Genomic DNA, 16,644 nt, shown 5'->3' on the forward strand with positions numbered 1-16,644 from the left:
CTCAACCAAATTCCTAGAATTTTATCTAAAAAATTAAGGTTGCCTTTGGGAAAAAAGGAACCTGGTGACACTCCACACAGCACCTCCTGGTATGTTTCCACCATTTGCCGGGGTAATTCCAAAGGATGGGCAGGAAGGAAAGGTTCTGACTCAGACTCCAAAATCATCACCTACCAAATATATTCTCTCTTTGTGTATTCCTCAACAGACAAAAATGAGTTTCGCAGATGAATGGGAGATGAAGCCTTCACAGTTCTAAATGTTTTAGTCAGCCTCTTTACTGCCAAGAAAGGAGAAAAACAGTGAGCAAATGTTTACCAGGAGATATCCAGGACAAAACCAAGCAGTGTAACAGGAAACAAAGCTGTGCTCTCCTCACCACGGAGTCTGCTATCACATTAGTTTGCTTGAGCTGTCACCCATCTGTTGTGGCACTTAAGGAAGAATCCAGAAACACACTGTCACTTCAAAACATCAGCATTCTGACTCACTCCTACAGCTATAATCATTGACTTCGAGGTAAAAGACAGTCTTCTGGTCAGGCAGCTGGACTACACTGTAAAAGCACGTGAAGGATAGAGCAGAACAGACCTGAGGCAAGAACGCAGCAGACACGAGGGGAGACGGCCAGAGATGGCCTTTACGGCCTTATATAGTGCAAAGCACCAAAAATGGCACAAATTGCATCGATTCACAAGCTTTCTTTCCTTAATGATTAATACAGTTAGAACTGGGTAGAAACCTGTATAAGACACAGCAAAATAACCATGAAAGTTACACTCTGCCTGTATTAATCACCAATTTTTCCAATTCAGGCAATGGGTTAGTAGGGTGAGAGAGAAAGCATCAGAGTAACTTTAGAAGAGCCTGTGCAGCCCCTGGGCTGGAGCCCGGCAGGCGGTTACAGCAGAAGCCAGAGGCACCTCCAGGCTCCCACCAGTACGGGCCAGCACAGACACTTGCTGCGCCGCCACGGGCTCACAGCTGCCCCACGGCCCCAGCTTAGAGCGGGGAACCATCGCCCAGCCGAGCCTGTGCCTTCGGAATGAAACACGAACACGCTGGAGGCTGAAACCGAGCAAAAGCAGTTCCAAAGCTCACCCATGTTCCTTCAGCCTCGGGAGAGCTACTGCAGCAAGAGGAGGGATGGCCAAATGTGACCACTGTGTTTTGACCCGAATTGCAAAAATGCTTCAAAAGCAAATAGCTGGCATCTTCGGACAACATGCCAGGCCCGTGAAGACAGTCATGGAAATTCTCTTATAGGCGCAGAGAGACACAAAGCACCAAGGAGAGACCCCGAACTGTGTTCTATGAATAATCTGAAGTGTCCTCTCCCCATCGCAGTGGGAACCTAAAAGCTGCAGAGGCTGAGAAGCCAGCTCTCCACATGGAGCCTTGGCATTTGGAAACACCATCTGCTTTGCAAAGGTTGACAGTCTGAGACTTCTGGTTAAACTCCACATCTCCTTGTTGTGAAGGGCTGGATAACCCGTGACTCGCCCACAGCCCGTTACCTCCCGCTCACGGAGCCGCGGAGCGCGCCGTCCCTCCCCGCAGAGCCCTGCAGCAGCTGGGCCGTGTTACACCCCGTGTCCGTCGTGCTCAGCATTAGATCGCACACTTAAGAGAGCTTTCCATCTACAGCAGTGAAATGCAAACACAAAATTTCTGTTGCTTCAGCAAAGAGGCCAACTCTAACATTCTGGATTAGAAACACACATTTAGATACATTTTTTTTGCCTGTCAGCATGGTTATTTTGATGAGGTTTTGTTTTGCATGTGGATTAGATGAAAGAGACAATTAAGACTTGACTTTTTAATTGGTACTGGATGCATTTTAAACAACCGTAATAGACTTTCTCAACAAGAACTGTATGTTCTTTTTCTCCAGTATAACTTAACTCTGACAGAGAAGACATAAAAATATAGCCAAATAACAGCTGAAACGTGAGATCCTGCACTCAGAAGCTAGGAAAACTATTCTAATATGAAGTGTAGAGTGGCTGAGTCAGCATACCAACTGAAAGTTATATTTAGGCTTAAATCCAACACAAGAAAAACATTCTCTCCTGCACCAAAACTCTTCTCTTTTCTTAGTTCTTTTTTTCAACAAAAATTTCTGGAATTACATACTGAAAGCATCATTAAATCCAAAGCTGCTGTAAGATTAATAATGATAATAAGATGAATTTTCTAGTCCCAACTTGACTGATTCTGAGCCAGCAAAATGGTGAGAGAATTTAAACTGTGAGTACCGTGAAGGATGAGGAACAGAGCAAGTTGCTTCCTTGTGCTGCAGGGCTTGTTTCATTCTGGGACGAGGCAAAGCAGGTACAGAGAGTATCAGCACTTGCAGCAAACCGCTAAACCCATCCTGTAGCAACATTTCAGTACCAGTTTGTTGAGGGTTTTCTTATGATGCTGAGTAGCAGAGACAGACTGAACATACAGGCAATCAGAAGAAATACTAGAGAACTTGAGTTAAGCTCTTCTCTAGTGAAAGAGCGGTGGTCTGCCCAGCGTCAAAGGGCTCACAGAAACAGGAGACAATACGGAAAAGCCAAGATGTCTCATCACCACACTGATGTAGGGAAGGAAAACAAAACCAAGTGACAGCTTCCATTTCCCCAGACTGCTCTTCCTCCGGTTCCTGGATTTGCTCAGAAAGAACTGGGGCAATTCTTCAGAAAGCAGCAAATGCTTTGGAGGAGAGGCAAATGAAAGTGGTTCTGATCTCTGGAGGTTTGCCAGTGCTGCTCAGAGCACGTCCACCCCTATTCCATAGGTGCTCCCAGCGGAACGCAGCCGTGCCACCTCCCAGTAACCAGCCACCAGAACAGCCTGCACACCCTCTGCTCAGCTTCCACTGGAAACAAAACACAAGTTAAGCTTCACAGCAAGAGGAACTTTCCCTCAGACCTGACCACGAGCGGGGAAGCCAGTGCACCCCCCAGGCACAGCCAGGGACGTCTCCATCTGCCCCATCTGGGACCCAGAGCTGTCCCCCTGCCTGGACAGTGCAGGGTCCTCTTGCTCCACGTGGGCGCCTCTGTCCCCGTCACAGACCAGCGGATCCCTCGCATCTCTGCATCTCCCCAGGCCCAGCCCCATGCGGCAGCAGAGGTGGGGATGCAGTTTGTGCTTCACTAGATGTTCTCTGCAGAAGCCCTACATAATGTTAGAGGAAGCCAGATGCAAGGCTTCCCCCGCACCCCTCCGGCCTGCTGGGTGCTGGCTCAGGCTGACAGAAACGTTATCAGTGCTCCCTGCTCTCTAATGTTAAGCACACCATAAGTGCTTTTGCCTCACAAACCTATTTTGCCTCAGACATTTGACCCAATTTGTGTAAAGGAGGAGATTCGCAACACTAATTAGAAAGCTAGGACTGTTTTCCTTTCTCCTGATCACCTTATCTTCTTCATTCAGCTCCTGAAGACTCAGCTATTAAGAGAAATTAAGTAATTCATCAAGCCCTTTTCAATTACCTGCTGTTGATAACATCAGAGTGCGATTAGCATCTACAAATGAACCAAGTGCCAACTGCCAAGCAGAAACAGAAGCTAATTTACAGCGTGGGGCAGCCTGCAAGAGCTGAGATCCAGGGGCTGCCAGCAAACACATATTTTGTTATACCAGCAACATCCCTGTTCTGCCACTCCCAGCCAGCTGAGAACACATCCCCAGCGACAGCTGGAACATCAGCAGCACAAACGCTGCATCCCACAGCAGACAGAAATGCATCTTTGGTTGCTCCCCATCTGTCGCTGTGAAGAAGCAGCAGGAATGGGCTTCACTGATGGAATTCTCTCCTTCCCAGCCTGCCAGCAGGATGCCAGTGCTCCTCCTTACAACAGGAGACTCCTACACTACTATTTTAATGTATACATTCTAAAACCAAACTTGGTTAGGATTTGACCCATGTGTCTCCCAACTTACAAGGCAGCAATACACTGACATATCCAGCTGACAAGCTCCCAAAGAAACAGCCTAGTAATAAACCACATCACTTCTTGCCTTAGCGCAAGACTTAGGTTTATTTCTGACACCTGAATAGCTCTTCAAATACACTTTACCTTGTCATTTCCCTTCTGCCATGAGCTTGTGCTTTCTGGTGCCTTTCTGGGCAGGTTAATAACTGACCATGGGATACATTACACTGGCAGACAATCTGCCAAGTGCCTGTTTAATTTATGAAGCCAGTCTGGCGAAACTGGGGTAACTAAGAAGACACCACACAGCAAACCTCCTGCATCCTGCCTGCAGCACCTCTGACAGTCACGGCATTCCCTGACAAATTCTGCTCCATGTCCGGCCTTACCTAGATTGGAGGAGGCTCTGCCCTCAGCAGCGCGGTCCTGCAGGCTCTCAGCGATGTTCAGCTGCTCTTCGTGGTACTGCTTAGCCCTCTCCAGGTCCTGCATACATCTAGCTGCATGGCCCAAACCAGCATAGGCTCGCATCTCAATGGCCTTCTCAGCCAGCTCCTGGGCCAACTCCAACACATAGTTGTGGTAGGACATGGCTTTGTCGAAGTTCCTCCGGTAGTGGTAAGCGCTGCCTAGATTGCTGTAGGCTCGAGCTTCCTCCCGCTTGTTCCCCAGCTCCTTGGCGATCTTAAGATGTTGTTCATGGCACTGCACTGCATTCTCAAAATCCCCCATTGCAATGTACACGGCGCCCATGTTGCCCAGCTCCCGTGCCTCAGAGAGCTCGTCTTTGGACTGCTTGGCGAGGAGGACGCACTGCTTGTGGCTAGCCAGCGCGTTTGGGTAGTCCCCGATGGCTGTGTACACGTGGCCCAGACTGCTCAGTGCTGAGGACGCTGCCTGCAGGGATACAGACAAGAAGTAAATACAAGTATTCATGGAAACAAGTCCCCCCCGCCCTAGAAATCAAAGCCACAAAAGGCCATTCTGGAGGAAGAACATGACTACCAGCTAGAAAACCTGCTCTCTGCAGCTCTTCTACACCCCGCGGCAGCACAGGCGGAGCAGGAATGGGCGGCTCGGGATACCAGGGCTGGGATGAGCTCTTCCTCTGAAGTGCACAGTGTGTGTGTGACCTGGCAGAGGGAAGGACGGCACTGCAAGGGTGCAGAGACCACCGAGGAAACGGAGAAAGTGATCACTGCAGAAAACTGCACCCCAGAAAACTTCACCTGAGCTGTTTCACCGAGCAGTGTTGCCCCTGCAGCTCATGGTGCTTCACCATCCACACCAAGTCCTGCTAATGCAGCAAACGACCCTGTGTATGGCAGCTCCTAAGAAACCAGACAAATAGCAATATTCCCCTGCAGAGAACACTGCACACGAATGCTTGCTCCGTCCCACCCTCCACCCAGTAAGCTCACGTTGAAGCAAGAGGCTCCTGAGACCCTGCAGGCTGATGCCAGAGCCCAGAACACGTAACCTGACGTAACCGTGCTGCAGACTGAGCCACCGTGAGGGCTCTGCAGTCTCCTCTTCCCAGGCTGAGCAGCCATTTAATACCTACTGCTAGAAAACTGATGTACTCGCAGCTCAGCTGGGAGGAGGGAGATGCCTCTGCCGCTTACCTTGCAATACCAGCGTGCGGCCACGACACCCTCACGTACCCGCGCGTGGCCAATTGCCCCGCACTCTGAAAAGCTCTTGCTGTGCAGCACTAGGGTCCTTCAGGCACAACACCGTTTCTTACTGAGCCCCAAACAACCCTGGGACTGCAACAAGGAACAGCTGGAGCCTCTGTCCCCTGGGGACATCTTATATAAATATATCTATTTGAAAACCTGAGTTCTTACCACTGAGAAACAGCTGTACTTAACAAGACAAATTATCTGGAGAATCAGATTCCTGTGCCCACTGCATTCAGCAGGACACAGGCCTTTCCTCCACCTGGCAGAGCCAGAGCACGCACAGCCAGCCAGAGGGCAGGGAGCCAAGAGCAGGGATGTGTTCCTTCTGCTTCATGCACATCTGCTGCCTCAGGAGGGCTGTTCACTCCAAAGTCCTGACCCTGAGTCCCCCGTGGTCCCGCATGTGCGTTTCCTTTGCTACCCAGCTGCTGCCGTGACCCAGTTCCAGAGCAGCCATCTCTCCAACCCTCCAGAAAGGAGCAGTCAGGGTGACTGCACAGAGATCGCTCTCAGCCCTCTCCAGTGCTCTAGCTCAGGGAAGATCCAGTCCACCCTTCCACCCGAGACAGTGACACAGCATCTCAGGACACGTCCCTGCGATTCGAAATGGCGTAACCCCATAACCCCATGCTACCAGCCAAGGGGCAGCCTCACCCTTTTCCTGCCCTTGGCTGTGTGCTCCCCATGCACCCTCAGGCAAGTGTTCTGGTTCATGCAGCAGATCCTCAGCTCCCCAGGCCCCTGTTCAAATTTCCTGCTTCCTAACAGGAAGATCTCTGCACTGAGCGGTGTGACGGGGGAAGAGCAGCTCGACCTCTCCACCAGGCTCCAAGCAGGTGCAGCCCCTCCAGGCCTTGCAGTGGCAGAAGGCAGGTATGTTCCCTCTGCTCTCGCCTTCTGAGCTCCGCCACTGGAGGCACCTGTGTGGCACACTATTTTATTTTGCTATGACTTGGGAGGCCTAATGCAGCTGGTACTGGTGCTTTTTGTTTAAGGAGCAAGCATACTTTGTGCTCTGGGTGCAATACTCCTAGGCACAACACCAAGAGCTCCCTCTCCCAGGAAATGGGGTTCCACTTGGTAAGTGCAAGGTGTCACAGGCTGTGCCAACCAGCTATCCCCAATCCGAACACCATGGAGCTGGCTGATAAAGACACCAGACTGACACCAGACTAACCCCAGGGAACACAAGACGAGCTGTAAAAAGTGAGCTTCTTGCTCTGCAGGCGAGACATGATTCAGACCACAACTCCCCAGCAAGGTTCAGACAGCAAGCGACCTCTGGGGTTAAACTTGCCTAAGACTCTGCAGATTCATGTCCACCTCTTTTAACTGTCCAAAGCAGCTGCCCCTTCCACAATACAGGTGCACAGAAGTGCACACTGACATCAATGCTGGAAGGAAAACCCATCAGTTAATCAGCTGGAGTAGCTAAGGGGCCGTGGCTCCCCATCGGTGCCCAGGATGAACCTCTCCCCTGCCCGGCAGCAGACCAGGAAGCGCAGTCACACACCTGCGCCCCGGAGCTCCCCGAGCCAGGGAGCCTCTGGACACCCGCCTCGCCTTGATAAACCCGTATATTCCTGCTTGGCTTAGCCCACAGACCCCTATGCCCCACAGATGCAGGATTTCAGTTCCTTTCTGCAAGGCAAATGATTAACCTCTTCTCTGGCCACACTATCTAGAGGTCAGATGTAAACGGAAAGCAGATCAGAAAATCTCTTCTGCAGGAGGAGAGCTGGCTCAGCACCTCTCAGCTGAACCACAGTCTGCTACTGAAATTGTGTCCCTGAAGAAAAGAGCCTTTTGTGACTTTCAAAAACAGTGGCAAGGGAAACCTTCCCAAAGATTATTTTAACTAATTATATCATGATTGGAAGAGTAATGTTAAGTCAGGAAGATCTATGGGCCAGAGCAAGAGGCAGAGAGGACAGGTGATAAATTATTTTTGTGATCAGCAGCATTAACAGAGTAGTATTTTCACACTGAGAAACTGTAAATATGCTGTGCTGATTCAAATTAACAGGGAAACCATCTTTTCTGATACAAGAACCTGAGGTGACAGGTTAGCTACTAAACACAATTTACAGATCACAAGATCAAGAATTTATAAGGAAGCTCTCCCTTGCCCAGCTCCATAAACAGCCAAGCTGCATTTGCTCTCGCTGAGGCATCCTTTCAGGCAGCTTAATTATAACAGAAGAACTGTCAGAATGCAAAACATCTGAATTTTTGTCACTTAGTGTTGCAGATGAACTTCGTTCAATGCAGGGGACAATGGAGGGGCAGCAGTGGCAGAGCAGCAGCCCCATGGGGGAGCCCTGCGGCATCCCCGCAGACCGTGGGATGGGAAAGCCTCGGGCTGTCCCACAGATGGGGAGAGCAGCCCTGGATTTCGCGCTGCCAATACAGGCTATAGTGAACCAGAAATAAGTCGCTTTTGCTGCTGTAATTACCACAGAGCAGAGAGGGGAGCAGCTAGCAGCAGCTCGTCAGTGACAGTGCAAGGCCGGGGACAAAGCTACTAAACCCGCTGCCACGTGGCCAGATGGTTTCATGGGCTTGGGAAGGGTCTCTCCAACAGCAAGTGCCACAGGTGGTGTGAAACCAGCTAAACCCCCAGAAAGAAATGATTTACAGCCTCTGTAGAAGGACAGGCACTCAGCTCAGAATATCGGGGACCAAAGCCCTGTTCACTCCAAGAATCAGCTCTGCAGGACGCGCTGCAGAGCCGCTGCCTTCGCTCTGCTCCCACCTCCCGCCAGAAACCCCCAGGGCAGCGCCCGGCCGGCCCGCGGCCCCCCAGCAGCGCCTGGGGCTGAGGGGCTGCAATCCCGGCGCTGGAGGCAGCCACGGGCGGGGGTCCCAGGGCCCCGGCTCCCTCTGGGTCACACTCACGGCGTCGGGGTGGTTCGGCCCCAACAGGCTCCCAAGCAGCACAGTGGAATAACTTCTTGGCTGACGCCAGTGAGGAAAGGTTCTTATCTAAAAGGGGGTCGGAGGGGGCCTGTTTTGAGGCTGCTACAACCCAACATGAACTTTTTTGCATTGAATTTTAATCAATTTTTACACAAATCTTCATGATATACGTAGTATTGAGTGATTTGCAATCTCACTCAGAAAAAAAGGAAAAAAATAGACACATGCAGATATCTTGCACAAGCCCAGACCAAAATACTGTGTGGGGCCCATTACGGGCTTCAAGAGGCATCGGAGCTCCCTCGGTCTTGCTGGTGAGCAACACTCACTGCTGCATGGAACAGACCATTGCCCAGTTTGGACAAAGACAGAACCCAGCACAACATGATCAGCAGAACTGGTTCAGGAGCCTCAATCAGTTCTGAAAGACAGGCCACCACCAGCACTTCTGATGTAACTGGGAAGAGATTGGAACTGGCTTTATGGAAAACAAGGAGTCAGTGAAAACTGATGTCTCTTGGGGCTGCTTAAAAAAAAAAGTGGACATTTATGAGTGTAGATTGCTGAATCAGATGAGCTATGGCAAAGAGCCATACAGACAAAGACTCAAATGATGTTAATGGACCATGGCTAGGAAAAAGAGGCAAAAATGGAAAGCAGCAGATCTCAGACTTTCTGTGCACAAGAGAAACTTGATAAATGCAGAGACTGCTGATATGGTACATGGGAAGAAATCTTTAGCAGGTCTCCTAGACTGGGAAGCAGATCGTAGGAAGTGAAATTTGTATGGCTGGAAATGTTTATTCTCAGGGCTCCTAATCCCCTTGCCCAACAGCATTTCCAGGCTCCCAGTAAAGACCTAGAATGGCAGGTATAAGCTTGGCAACCATTCTTAGGGCACGTAAAAAGACTTGAGTGCCCAAGGTTTGGATTGTCCAAACCAGGATGTGGGAGGGAGACAAGAGAAGCAGAAAACAAAAATAAGCAGAAGACAAGAAGAGAAATGGAAAATGAAGGGTAGGGTGCTGACATGAAATAGCCTTACTTGATGAGAAAGAGGCGGCTGTTTCCAGAGGCTCAGCTGCTGCTCACAGACAGACAAAGGCAGGAAGGCCGCCTTGGCCCTCTGATGTGGCCTTCACGTGTTTTATTCTGCAGCAGCTTCCACTGTTAACCGATCCGAGTGCTCCGAGAGGCACTTCTCAATCACAGGGGAGCGTGCATGAGCAGAGCTGATGGCACTTGTGGCTTCCCCGGGGCTGGCTGCGTGCAGCAGCTCCTCTCCAGCAAGCCCACAACCAGCCCTCTGCAGGTGCTCGCGGGGGCAATCACTGGGAGGGCTGTGGAGCCTGACATTGAAGCTGTGTTAGGAACAATGTGTGATTACATCTGCTGGGGGACACCAATGACTCACTTCAGGGGTTAGTAATAGGATTCCAGAAGATAAATTCATCACTGCATACTTAGTAAAATCCTCCACATAACAGGATCCACCGGGAACTCTGAAGCGGCTCACACGGGGCCGAGAGGCAGGGGCACTCCCACGTGCGCTGGCAGAAGAGGCAAAACGCTGCAGCGAGCACAAGGCTGACACAGGGGAAACAGGCTCCAGCCCTGCCAGCACAAACCTCTGTTTGGTAGCGGGGTGATGGGAGACTACAGCTTCATACCAGGGGGGTTTTGCATCAGCAAACAAAGAAAATCAATGCTTTATATATTTGACAAAGACAAATTTTACAGTGGGGGTTGCCTACACCTCCAATTACACAATTTATCACTTTAATAGAAAGCAGATTCTTCTGCCACTGAGCTGAGGCACAGAACAGAGTTCTGAAAAACGTTTCTAATTGCTCTCTTTTTCTTGGGAGCAACAGCCAGCTTAGGTTTTTCAGCTGAATAAGGTAAAGAGTCTGATGTTAAGCAGATGTGCATCGCAGAATGACAACTAATAGGGACCTGGTGACTTGGAAAGCTGTGTTTCTTAGATATTTCACCCTTGCCAAAGAATGGTCATTTCCCAATGATGTTACATTTAAACAATTCTTTAACTGACTGCACAGTATAAAGATTCTAAAATGGGCAAGGTGAAAATGCTCTGCCTGGTATCCCACTATAAAGCAGCCTTAATGCCCACACACAGACACCAATTGGGACTGGTCACAGACCGAGCTTTTACAGCCAAGGTGGGTGAAATTCAAAAGCCTGACCGCAGCTCTTGCATGCTATTCCTCTCCACTTCCCTTCTCCCTCTGAGCAGGGGTAACAGCAGCCCTGATCCTACACGATGCAGCAGAGCTGTATCCAGAAGGTCAGCCATGCACATTCTAACACCTGCATCAGGACAGCCAGCAGCACGCTCTTTTCGAGAACCAGCATCCCCACATCCCTCCTCAGTGCACGCTCCTGCTCTTGCATGCACACAAGGTTTCCTGGTTCACTGAGTGTATTTTGGGGGTGGTGAGGGGAAGGCAGCTTCAACAGGTTGTTTCTGAACACTGACACACAAAGGAGTACTTAAGTCTGAAAGCATTCACAGGGTGAGTTCTGGCTTCACCATAAAATCTCACCATATCTTACACCAGCGTGGCTCCTCTGTGTAGGAAGTACAGAGGTTCGCTTGCACTGGGGAAGCATTTAAGCTCTTTCTGTACGTAAGCTCTGCTCGTTTTATAGGCAGGGTCTGTGCAGCTGCTGCACCCACAGGCAGGACCGTGGCTAACAGGGGATGAATACTTCAGGACCTGTCAAAATGACCCAGCGGCTGTAAACTTCATCCCCACTTCTGTTAAACCCCTTTATCATTTCCTCAGAATCCACCAGTATTCCACACCTCGGCTTGGAGCTGTACCGATGTACACACCAGTGCAAGTTTCCAACCCCAATACAGTCGGTTCCCCACCAACATTCAAAGTTGCCCTTCCCTCCTCCCTCATGGGGGAGGCTGATGTGCCAGCACCACATCCAGCTTTCTCCTGGGGTGGCATGCTGCTGAAAATAAGAACTGAAGCAGCAGGCAATATTCTCCTCCTGTACGTTATCTGTACGCAGAAAGGAGGAATGGATTTGCTTTTAGGCAATTATTTTCTGGGAAAAAAAAAACAGACTGGAATCAATAACCCTGTCAAATCTAATTTATGTGTAGAAGGTCTCAGTCTTTTACATAGAAACTACCAAAAAGCAAACCCCAAAGAAGCCAAAGCCATGGAACAGAAGTACTAGTATGTGAATGTCTGGAGGGAACTTTGCAGCTACTGCTACTGAAAGGGAATAACCAGGAATTAATGACACAATAAAAAACCTCAAAATATGTAGCAGGAAGAGATAGCTTCAGTCCCCTTTTGATTAAGCCCCAGCTCTGCAGGTGTCAAGGACTTGCTGCTCATGTCAGAGGTTGCCATGGGTTGTGCTTACAACCCACTCTCAGCCCTTTCTCTCCTTACTTGTTCAGGGAAATGACAGTGTTCTAGGGGACTGATCATTCTTCGTGTTTTCACAGCAAAAGAATCAGCAAATTATGTGAATCCAGGCAAACCCGAATAGCACCATGGCCTGACTGTCACAGTCAGTCATCTTCCCAAAACCAAAGGCTTCAAAGCAACGCTGACATTCAACTGCTCATTTGGAGACCAAAGTAAACGCTGCTCCGGTGAGAAATCCATTTACTCTGTCTTCTGCACTATCCTTTAGGAGCCAGGTGTCCAGTTCTGCCTGGAAACTTGTAAAACCAAACCGGAGTTACCCCTTTAACAGAACTGCAAATATTTCTGACCAAGGTAGCAGGGTTCTGCTGGAAAGCAGAAGCAGCAACCAGTCCACGTACCCATTTCCTGAGCGACACTGCTCTCCTCACACTGAGAAGGCCGTTCAGGTGCGCGGTGCCAGCTGGTACATCAGCACTCAGTGTGCAAAGGCTGGATGCCCAGGAGGAGCTGCTTTTCTTCTGGGGTGGGCTCTGCAGCACTGGATTCTCATGCCACAAAGAAAAGGAAATCACACCAAATAACCAGCCCAGAAACACCGCACAGCAGACCTCAGCATTGAGTCTAAGCGTCACCTGGGGCTCACATATCTTTATCACAAGTAGCCAAAATGTGGTGGCTTTCTGGACATAGTCTAAAAGGCTCCTGTGTGAAATCACTTCAGGGAGGATGGCTGACTTGACATTTTTAGTGATGATGGAAGAGAAGAAGCCCTCATTTAAAACCACAAGCTCCTCTGAGATGGTGACGCTGAGGGGTGACTCATGCCCTGGTCAAATTCAGTCCTGGAAGAGTAAGTCAGCACATCACAAACTCGTATCTCACAGGACCCAGAGAAGCTCTTTGTGCAGCAAAGAAATCTGTAACTCCTCCAGCAGCCTGCTGACACGTGCCAAGCCTAACTGCAGTCCCGCTCATAACGCTGGATCCACTTCACTGCGAACTCAACAGGGGAAAGTCTTGGCTGAGGTGAGCCTTCTGAAAACCCAAAGAGTGCTGCTCCCCGAGCTGCAGCTCTTGCACAAGTTTTCTGCTTCATTTCTTTTACTGCCACCAGGTACAAGCCTCAGTAGAGCGCTCGATTTTGCAGATATTGTGAAAGGTAAGTAAAACCAGAAGACTGCATTTCTTTCAGCTAAAATCCGTGTGCTATGGAGGTCAAGTGGGGACATTTAAAGGAGATCCTCAGGAAGTATTACATTTCCCTTCTGAGCCACAAGTCCAAACAAAACAAAGCATATGGCCTTTTAGTGCATTCCCAAATTTCCTGCACTGGTCAGATTTCCCTTCATTCTGCTTAATCCTATCACATTTGAACTGGACAAACCTGTATGAATCCAGCCAACCTGACTTCTCTAAAAAGGGCTGCTGAAGACAGAAAGGCAAGGAAATGCCCTCTTATACAAAACCAACTGCTTGATGCTCAAGCACTAAGGTAGCTCACATCACCACTCATCCTCTCAGCCATGCCGGTAATTTAGTCTAAGATATAATGGACCACTAGTGCCCTAGGAGACCCGGAATCCTCAAATGAACTCATACGGCAAGTGCCTTCCTAGCACTACGTACTCAGACTTTCTCCAAGAAAGCAAGCCTTCCTCTGGCTACGAGGAAGTCTGCAACACATGCCTAATGTAAGCACGGCCACCATCTGCAACGAGTGGCTGACATCAGTGAGGCAAGTATACCCACACCACAGGTCAGAGTTTTGAGCCCCAGTGGCTAATCAGAGCCCCCTCAAAGACCAGCTGTTTGAAGCGTAAGTCTACATGGGAACACAATGAACTGGAAAGTGTATGTCTGTAAACTCTGTACACCCAACAGCAGAGCCAAATGTCTGGGCCAGACAAAGACTGAACTTCAGTGAACCAAACAATGCTGCAAAAAGTGTCCAGGAAAACATTCTGCAGACTGAGTCAAACCTCTCACAAGTTCTCATTAAGCTGAAGTCATAACACCTGCAGAATCTGAGACTTCAAGGGCAGTAGGGGTAAAATTAAAGCTTCTGTCCTGTTAGGAAATCTGGAAAACCAATCTGCCCCACTGTTACCTAACTCTGTACTGGCTGCTTCACCCCCTTTAGCAGCCTCCTGCAGAGGGGTTCAGCACGGCAGTGCTTACCCTGATCTCTCAGCCAGGTCCTCCTAGCAAGTGGCCAGTATTGAGGTCTTGGTTCTACAAATCAGATCACCCTGAAGTCTAGTACAAAATCAGCAATGATTCCAGAAGACATGGACCAGGATCTGCAAACACCTCCTCAAAAAGCCAGGAAAGTATTAGTGCTGGCCTCCTGATAAAGGCAGCAGTCTCTTTGGACCTACACAGTCCTGCAGATGACAACACTCCTTTTGGTGTAAAGAGCACGTCTTATAGAACAAAAACCAGCTCAAGCCACAGCAAGTCCCAACACAGTAACGACCAGGCTGGGATGGCCTGTAGAGCCCCCTCCTCCTCCAGCTCAGCCTCCTGCCGATCCCTGGAAATCCTGCTGGGCACCTCCCTTGCCCACCCCTGAGAGCACGGTGCTGGGGGACTGTGGCCGAACCTGCACACCGGGCAGCCAGTGACCCTCGGCAGCCTCCCCCACAGCAATATGGAAATACATATAAAACCAGCTCGAGATCAGCAAGGCAGCCCTGTGCTGCTGGGCTTCCTGCAAGAGCTCAGATCACACAACAGCTTCCAAAGGAAAAGTGACCCTTTCTTTCTGCAAGCATCCTGTCCATGAACTGCAAGGGCCTGATCTTTTTACCAGTTTCCGGTTTCTGTGGGGAATTTTCCACTGAGTTTCTAGGAACTGATGCTGGTCTCTCACCTCTTTGGAGAGCAGAGACTGGGAGCAGTCTTTTTCTTTCGCCTGAGCCCTTAGCAGCCTGATCAACCATTTTGTTGTTTGTAAATCCTGTGTAAAGTGTCAGGGGATTTGGAAAGCCATTTCTCACGCAGAGGCTGAATCAAAAACCAGCTTGTTTCAATTTCTCCAAAGTACCTCCAGGACTCAAAAGATCACCTAAAAGAATCCCAGAGAAAAACAGAAGGCATCATGGAGAAACAAGAGTGAAGAGGTAATCCCATGCACTAAAAATGTTTATGAAAACAGATGCACCAGTCACCCACTTATCTTCTTGCTCCTTGACCTTTCTGATAAGATACTGGGGGAGTTTTGACACAAGGATAGGAGGACACTTGCAAAGTTACTATCTGCAATACAGAGGCACAGTGCTTGTGCAAGAGGCTGCAGTCTCTTGATGTTCCTGTGGTATCAGTAACAAAGAGACACTAATGTCTTAACAGCAGCTCTCATATTGTTTCCAACCTCTTCTCTCAAAAAAGTTCAAAACCAAAAGCTCCTTGCTGTTTACTACAGTAGCAGTGGTCACACCCCAAACTTGTAATTCCTGGGCCTCTATTAGCAGCAGCTGCATTAACCACTAATATCAGTTATCAATTAGCAAAGCCTTCCTCAGCCTGTTCCTTAATTCTGGAACTCCAGTCAGATGAGATAAAGCTGTAACAAATAAGGTATATTCTCCTCTTAGTCCTTCCTGTTCATGTTGCTTCAGGCAGCAGATAATCCACTTCTGGCAGACAACTATGTAATAAATTATTCTGAAGCAGTGGCTTCACCACAGCACAGAAGGGACAGAAAATAGAAAAACAAAGGAACAAATACCTTCTCTGCTCGTTTTCTGCACAGCTCTGTCGCTTACTGCAGCAAGTACGACTTTTCTACTTTTGCCTCCACAGCCTGTTTCTGACATCTTAGTCAATGTTTTCATGCATGACAAATTGCTTTAGCCTGAAGATTCTTTCCAGTTCTCATTTGTGAGGTATTTATATCCTTTCCTCATTTTCCAGACTGTTTGCAAACATCACAAAATAAGATTTTCAGATTTTTTCTTTCTTAAAAATTTGGCAGCCCCAGGGACAGGCCACCTCTTCACATGGCTGAGCTCCACACCAATGCCACGGGCAGAGGAGCTGCCGTGGGCTCCCTCAAGCTGCAGTCAATGAATGAATTTCCTTCTTAGCATTCCATCTGACACTGATAATGAAGCACAAACGAGGAAGTGACCAGTGATGATCACTTCAGGGTTTTCTGCGAGAAAGAGATAAAGTTGGCCCTGTAAGAAATTATATTTTGAAACACCTGAAAGCTGCTTGAATGGAATGGAAAAGGATCACTGCTATAATGATAACCCATGCAAAGCTGAATTCTGTACAGAATAGGAGCAGCACCCAGCCCACTGCTGCATGTCCAAGTAAGTAACAACACATGAGCAGAAGGGTAAACAGGAGGGGTTTCCTGGCAGCAGTTAAGATACTGCTGAGGAAGGACAGGCAGACACAGCAAGCGCCGTTTCACTGGGCAGTGTGGAAGGTCTGGGCACGCCTTCTATTTTCCCAAAGACGTGCTACAGCAATCAGAGCCTAATATAAATGAGATTTTGCAAGCATATGTCAGCTAACCACAAGAGTCTTCACCTCACTGCATGCATTTCTCAAATTCTCTTAAAAACTATCAACATTTGTAGGAAAAATCACAGATGCACGCAAACCTTCATTCACATTAAGCTGTGACTGGGAAGTGGGATGGGGTAGTAACAGCCCATCCCATCCCATCCCACG

At 49.0% G+C, this 16,644-nt stretch overlaps 1 protein-coding gene across 2 annotated transcripts in view; it reads right to left on the minus strand.

Moving 5' to 3' along the window:
* Nucleotides 1-16,644, minus strand: part of TTC28 (tetratricopeptide repeat domain 28) — a 169,806-nt gene that overhangs the window by 48,016 nt on the left and 105,146 nt on the right. For both annotated transcript variants that reach the window (XM_026859546.1, XM_026859545.1), the window contains exon 5: nucleotides 4,322-4,829. In XM_026859546.1, coding sequence (XP_026715347.1) covers nucleotides 4,322-4,829 — 508 coding nt within the window. The remainder of the gene's footprint in view (nucleotides 1-4,321; nucleotides 4,830-16,644) is intronic.

The sequence above is a fragment of the Athene cunicularia genome, assembly GCF_003259725.1.
Source record: "Athene cunicularia isolate RWA chromosome 15 unlocalized genomic scaffold, athCun1 chr15_part1, whole genome shotgun sequence".
Classification (NCBI taxonomy): Eukaryota; Metazoa; Chordata; class Aves; order Strigiformes; family Strigidae; genus Athene; species Athene cunicularia.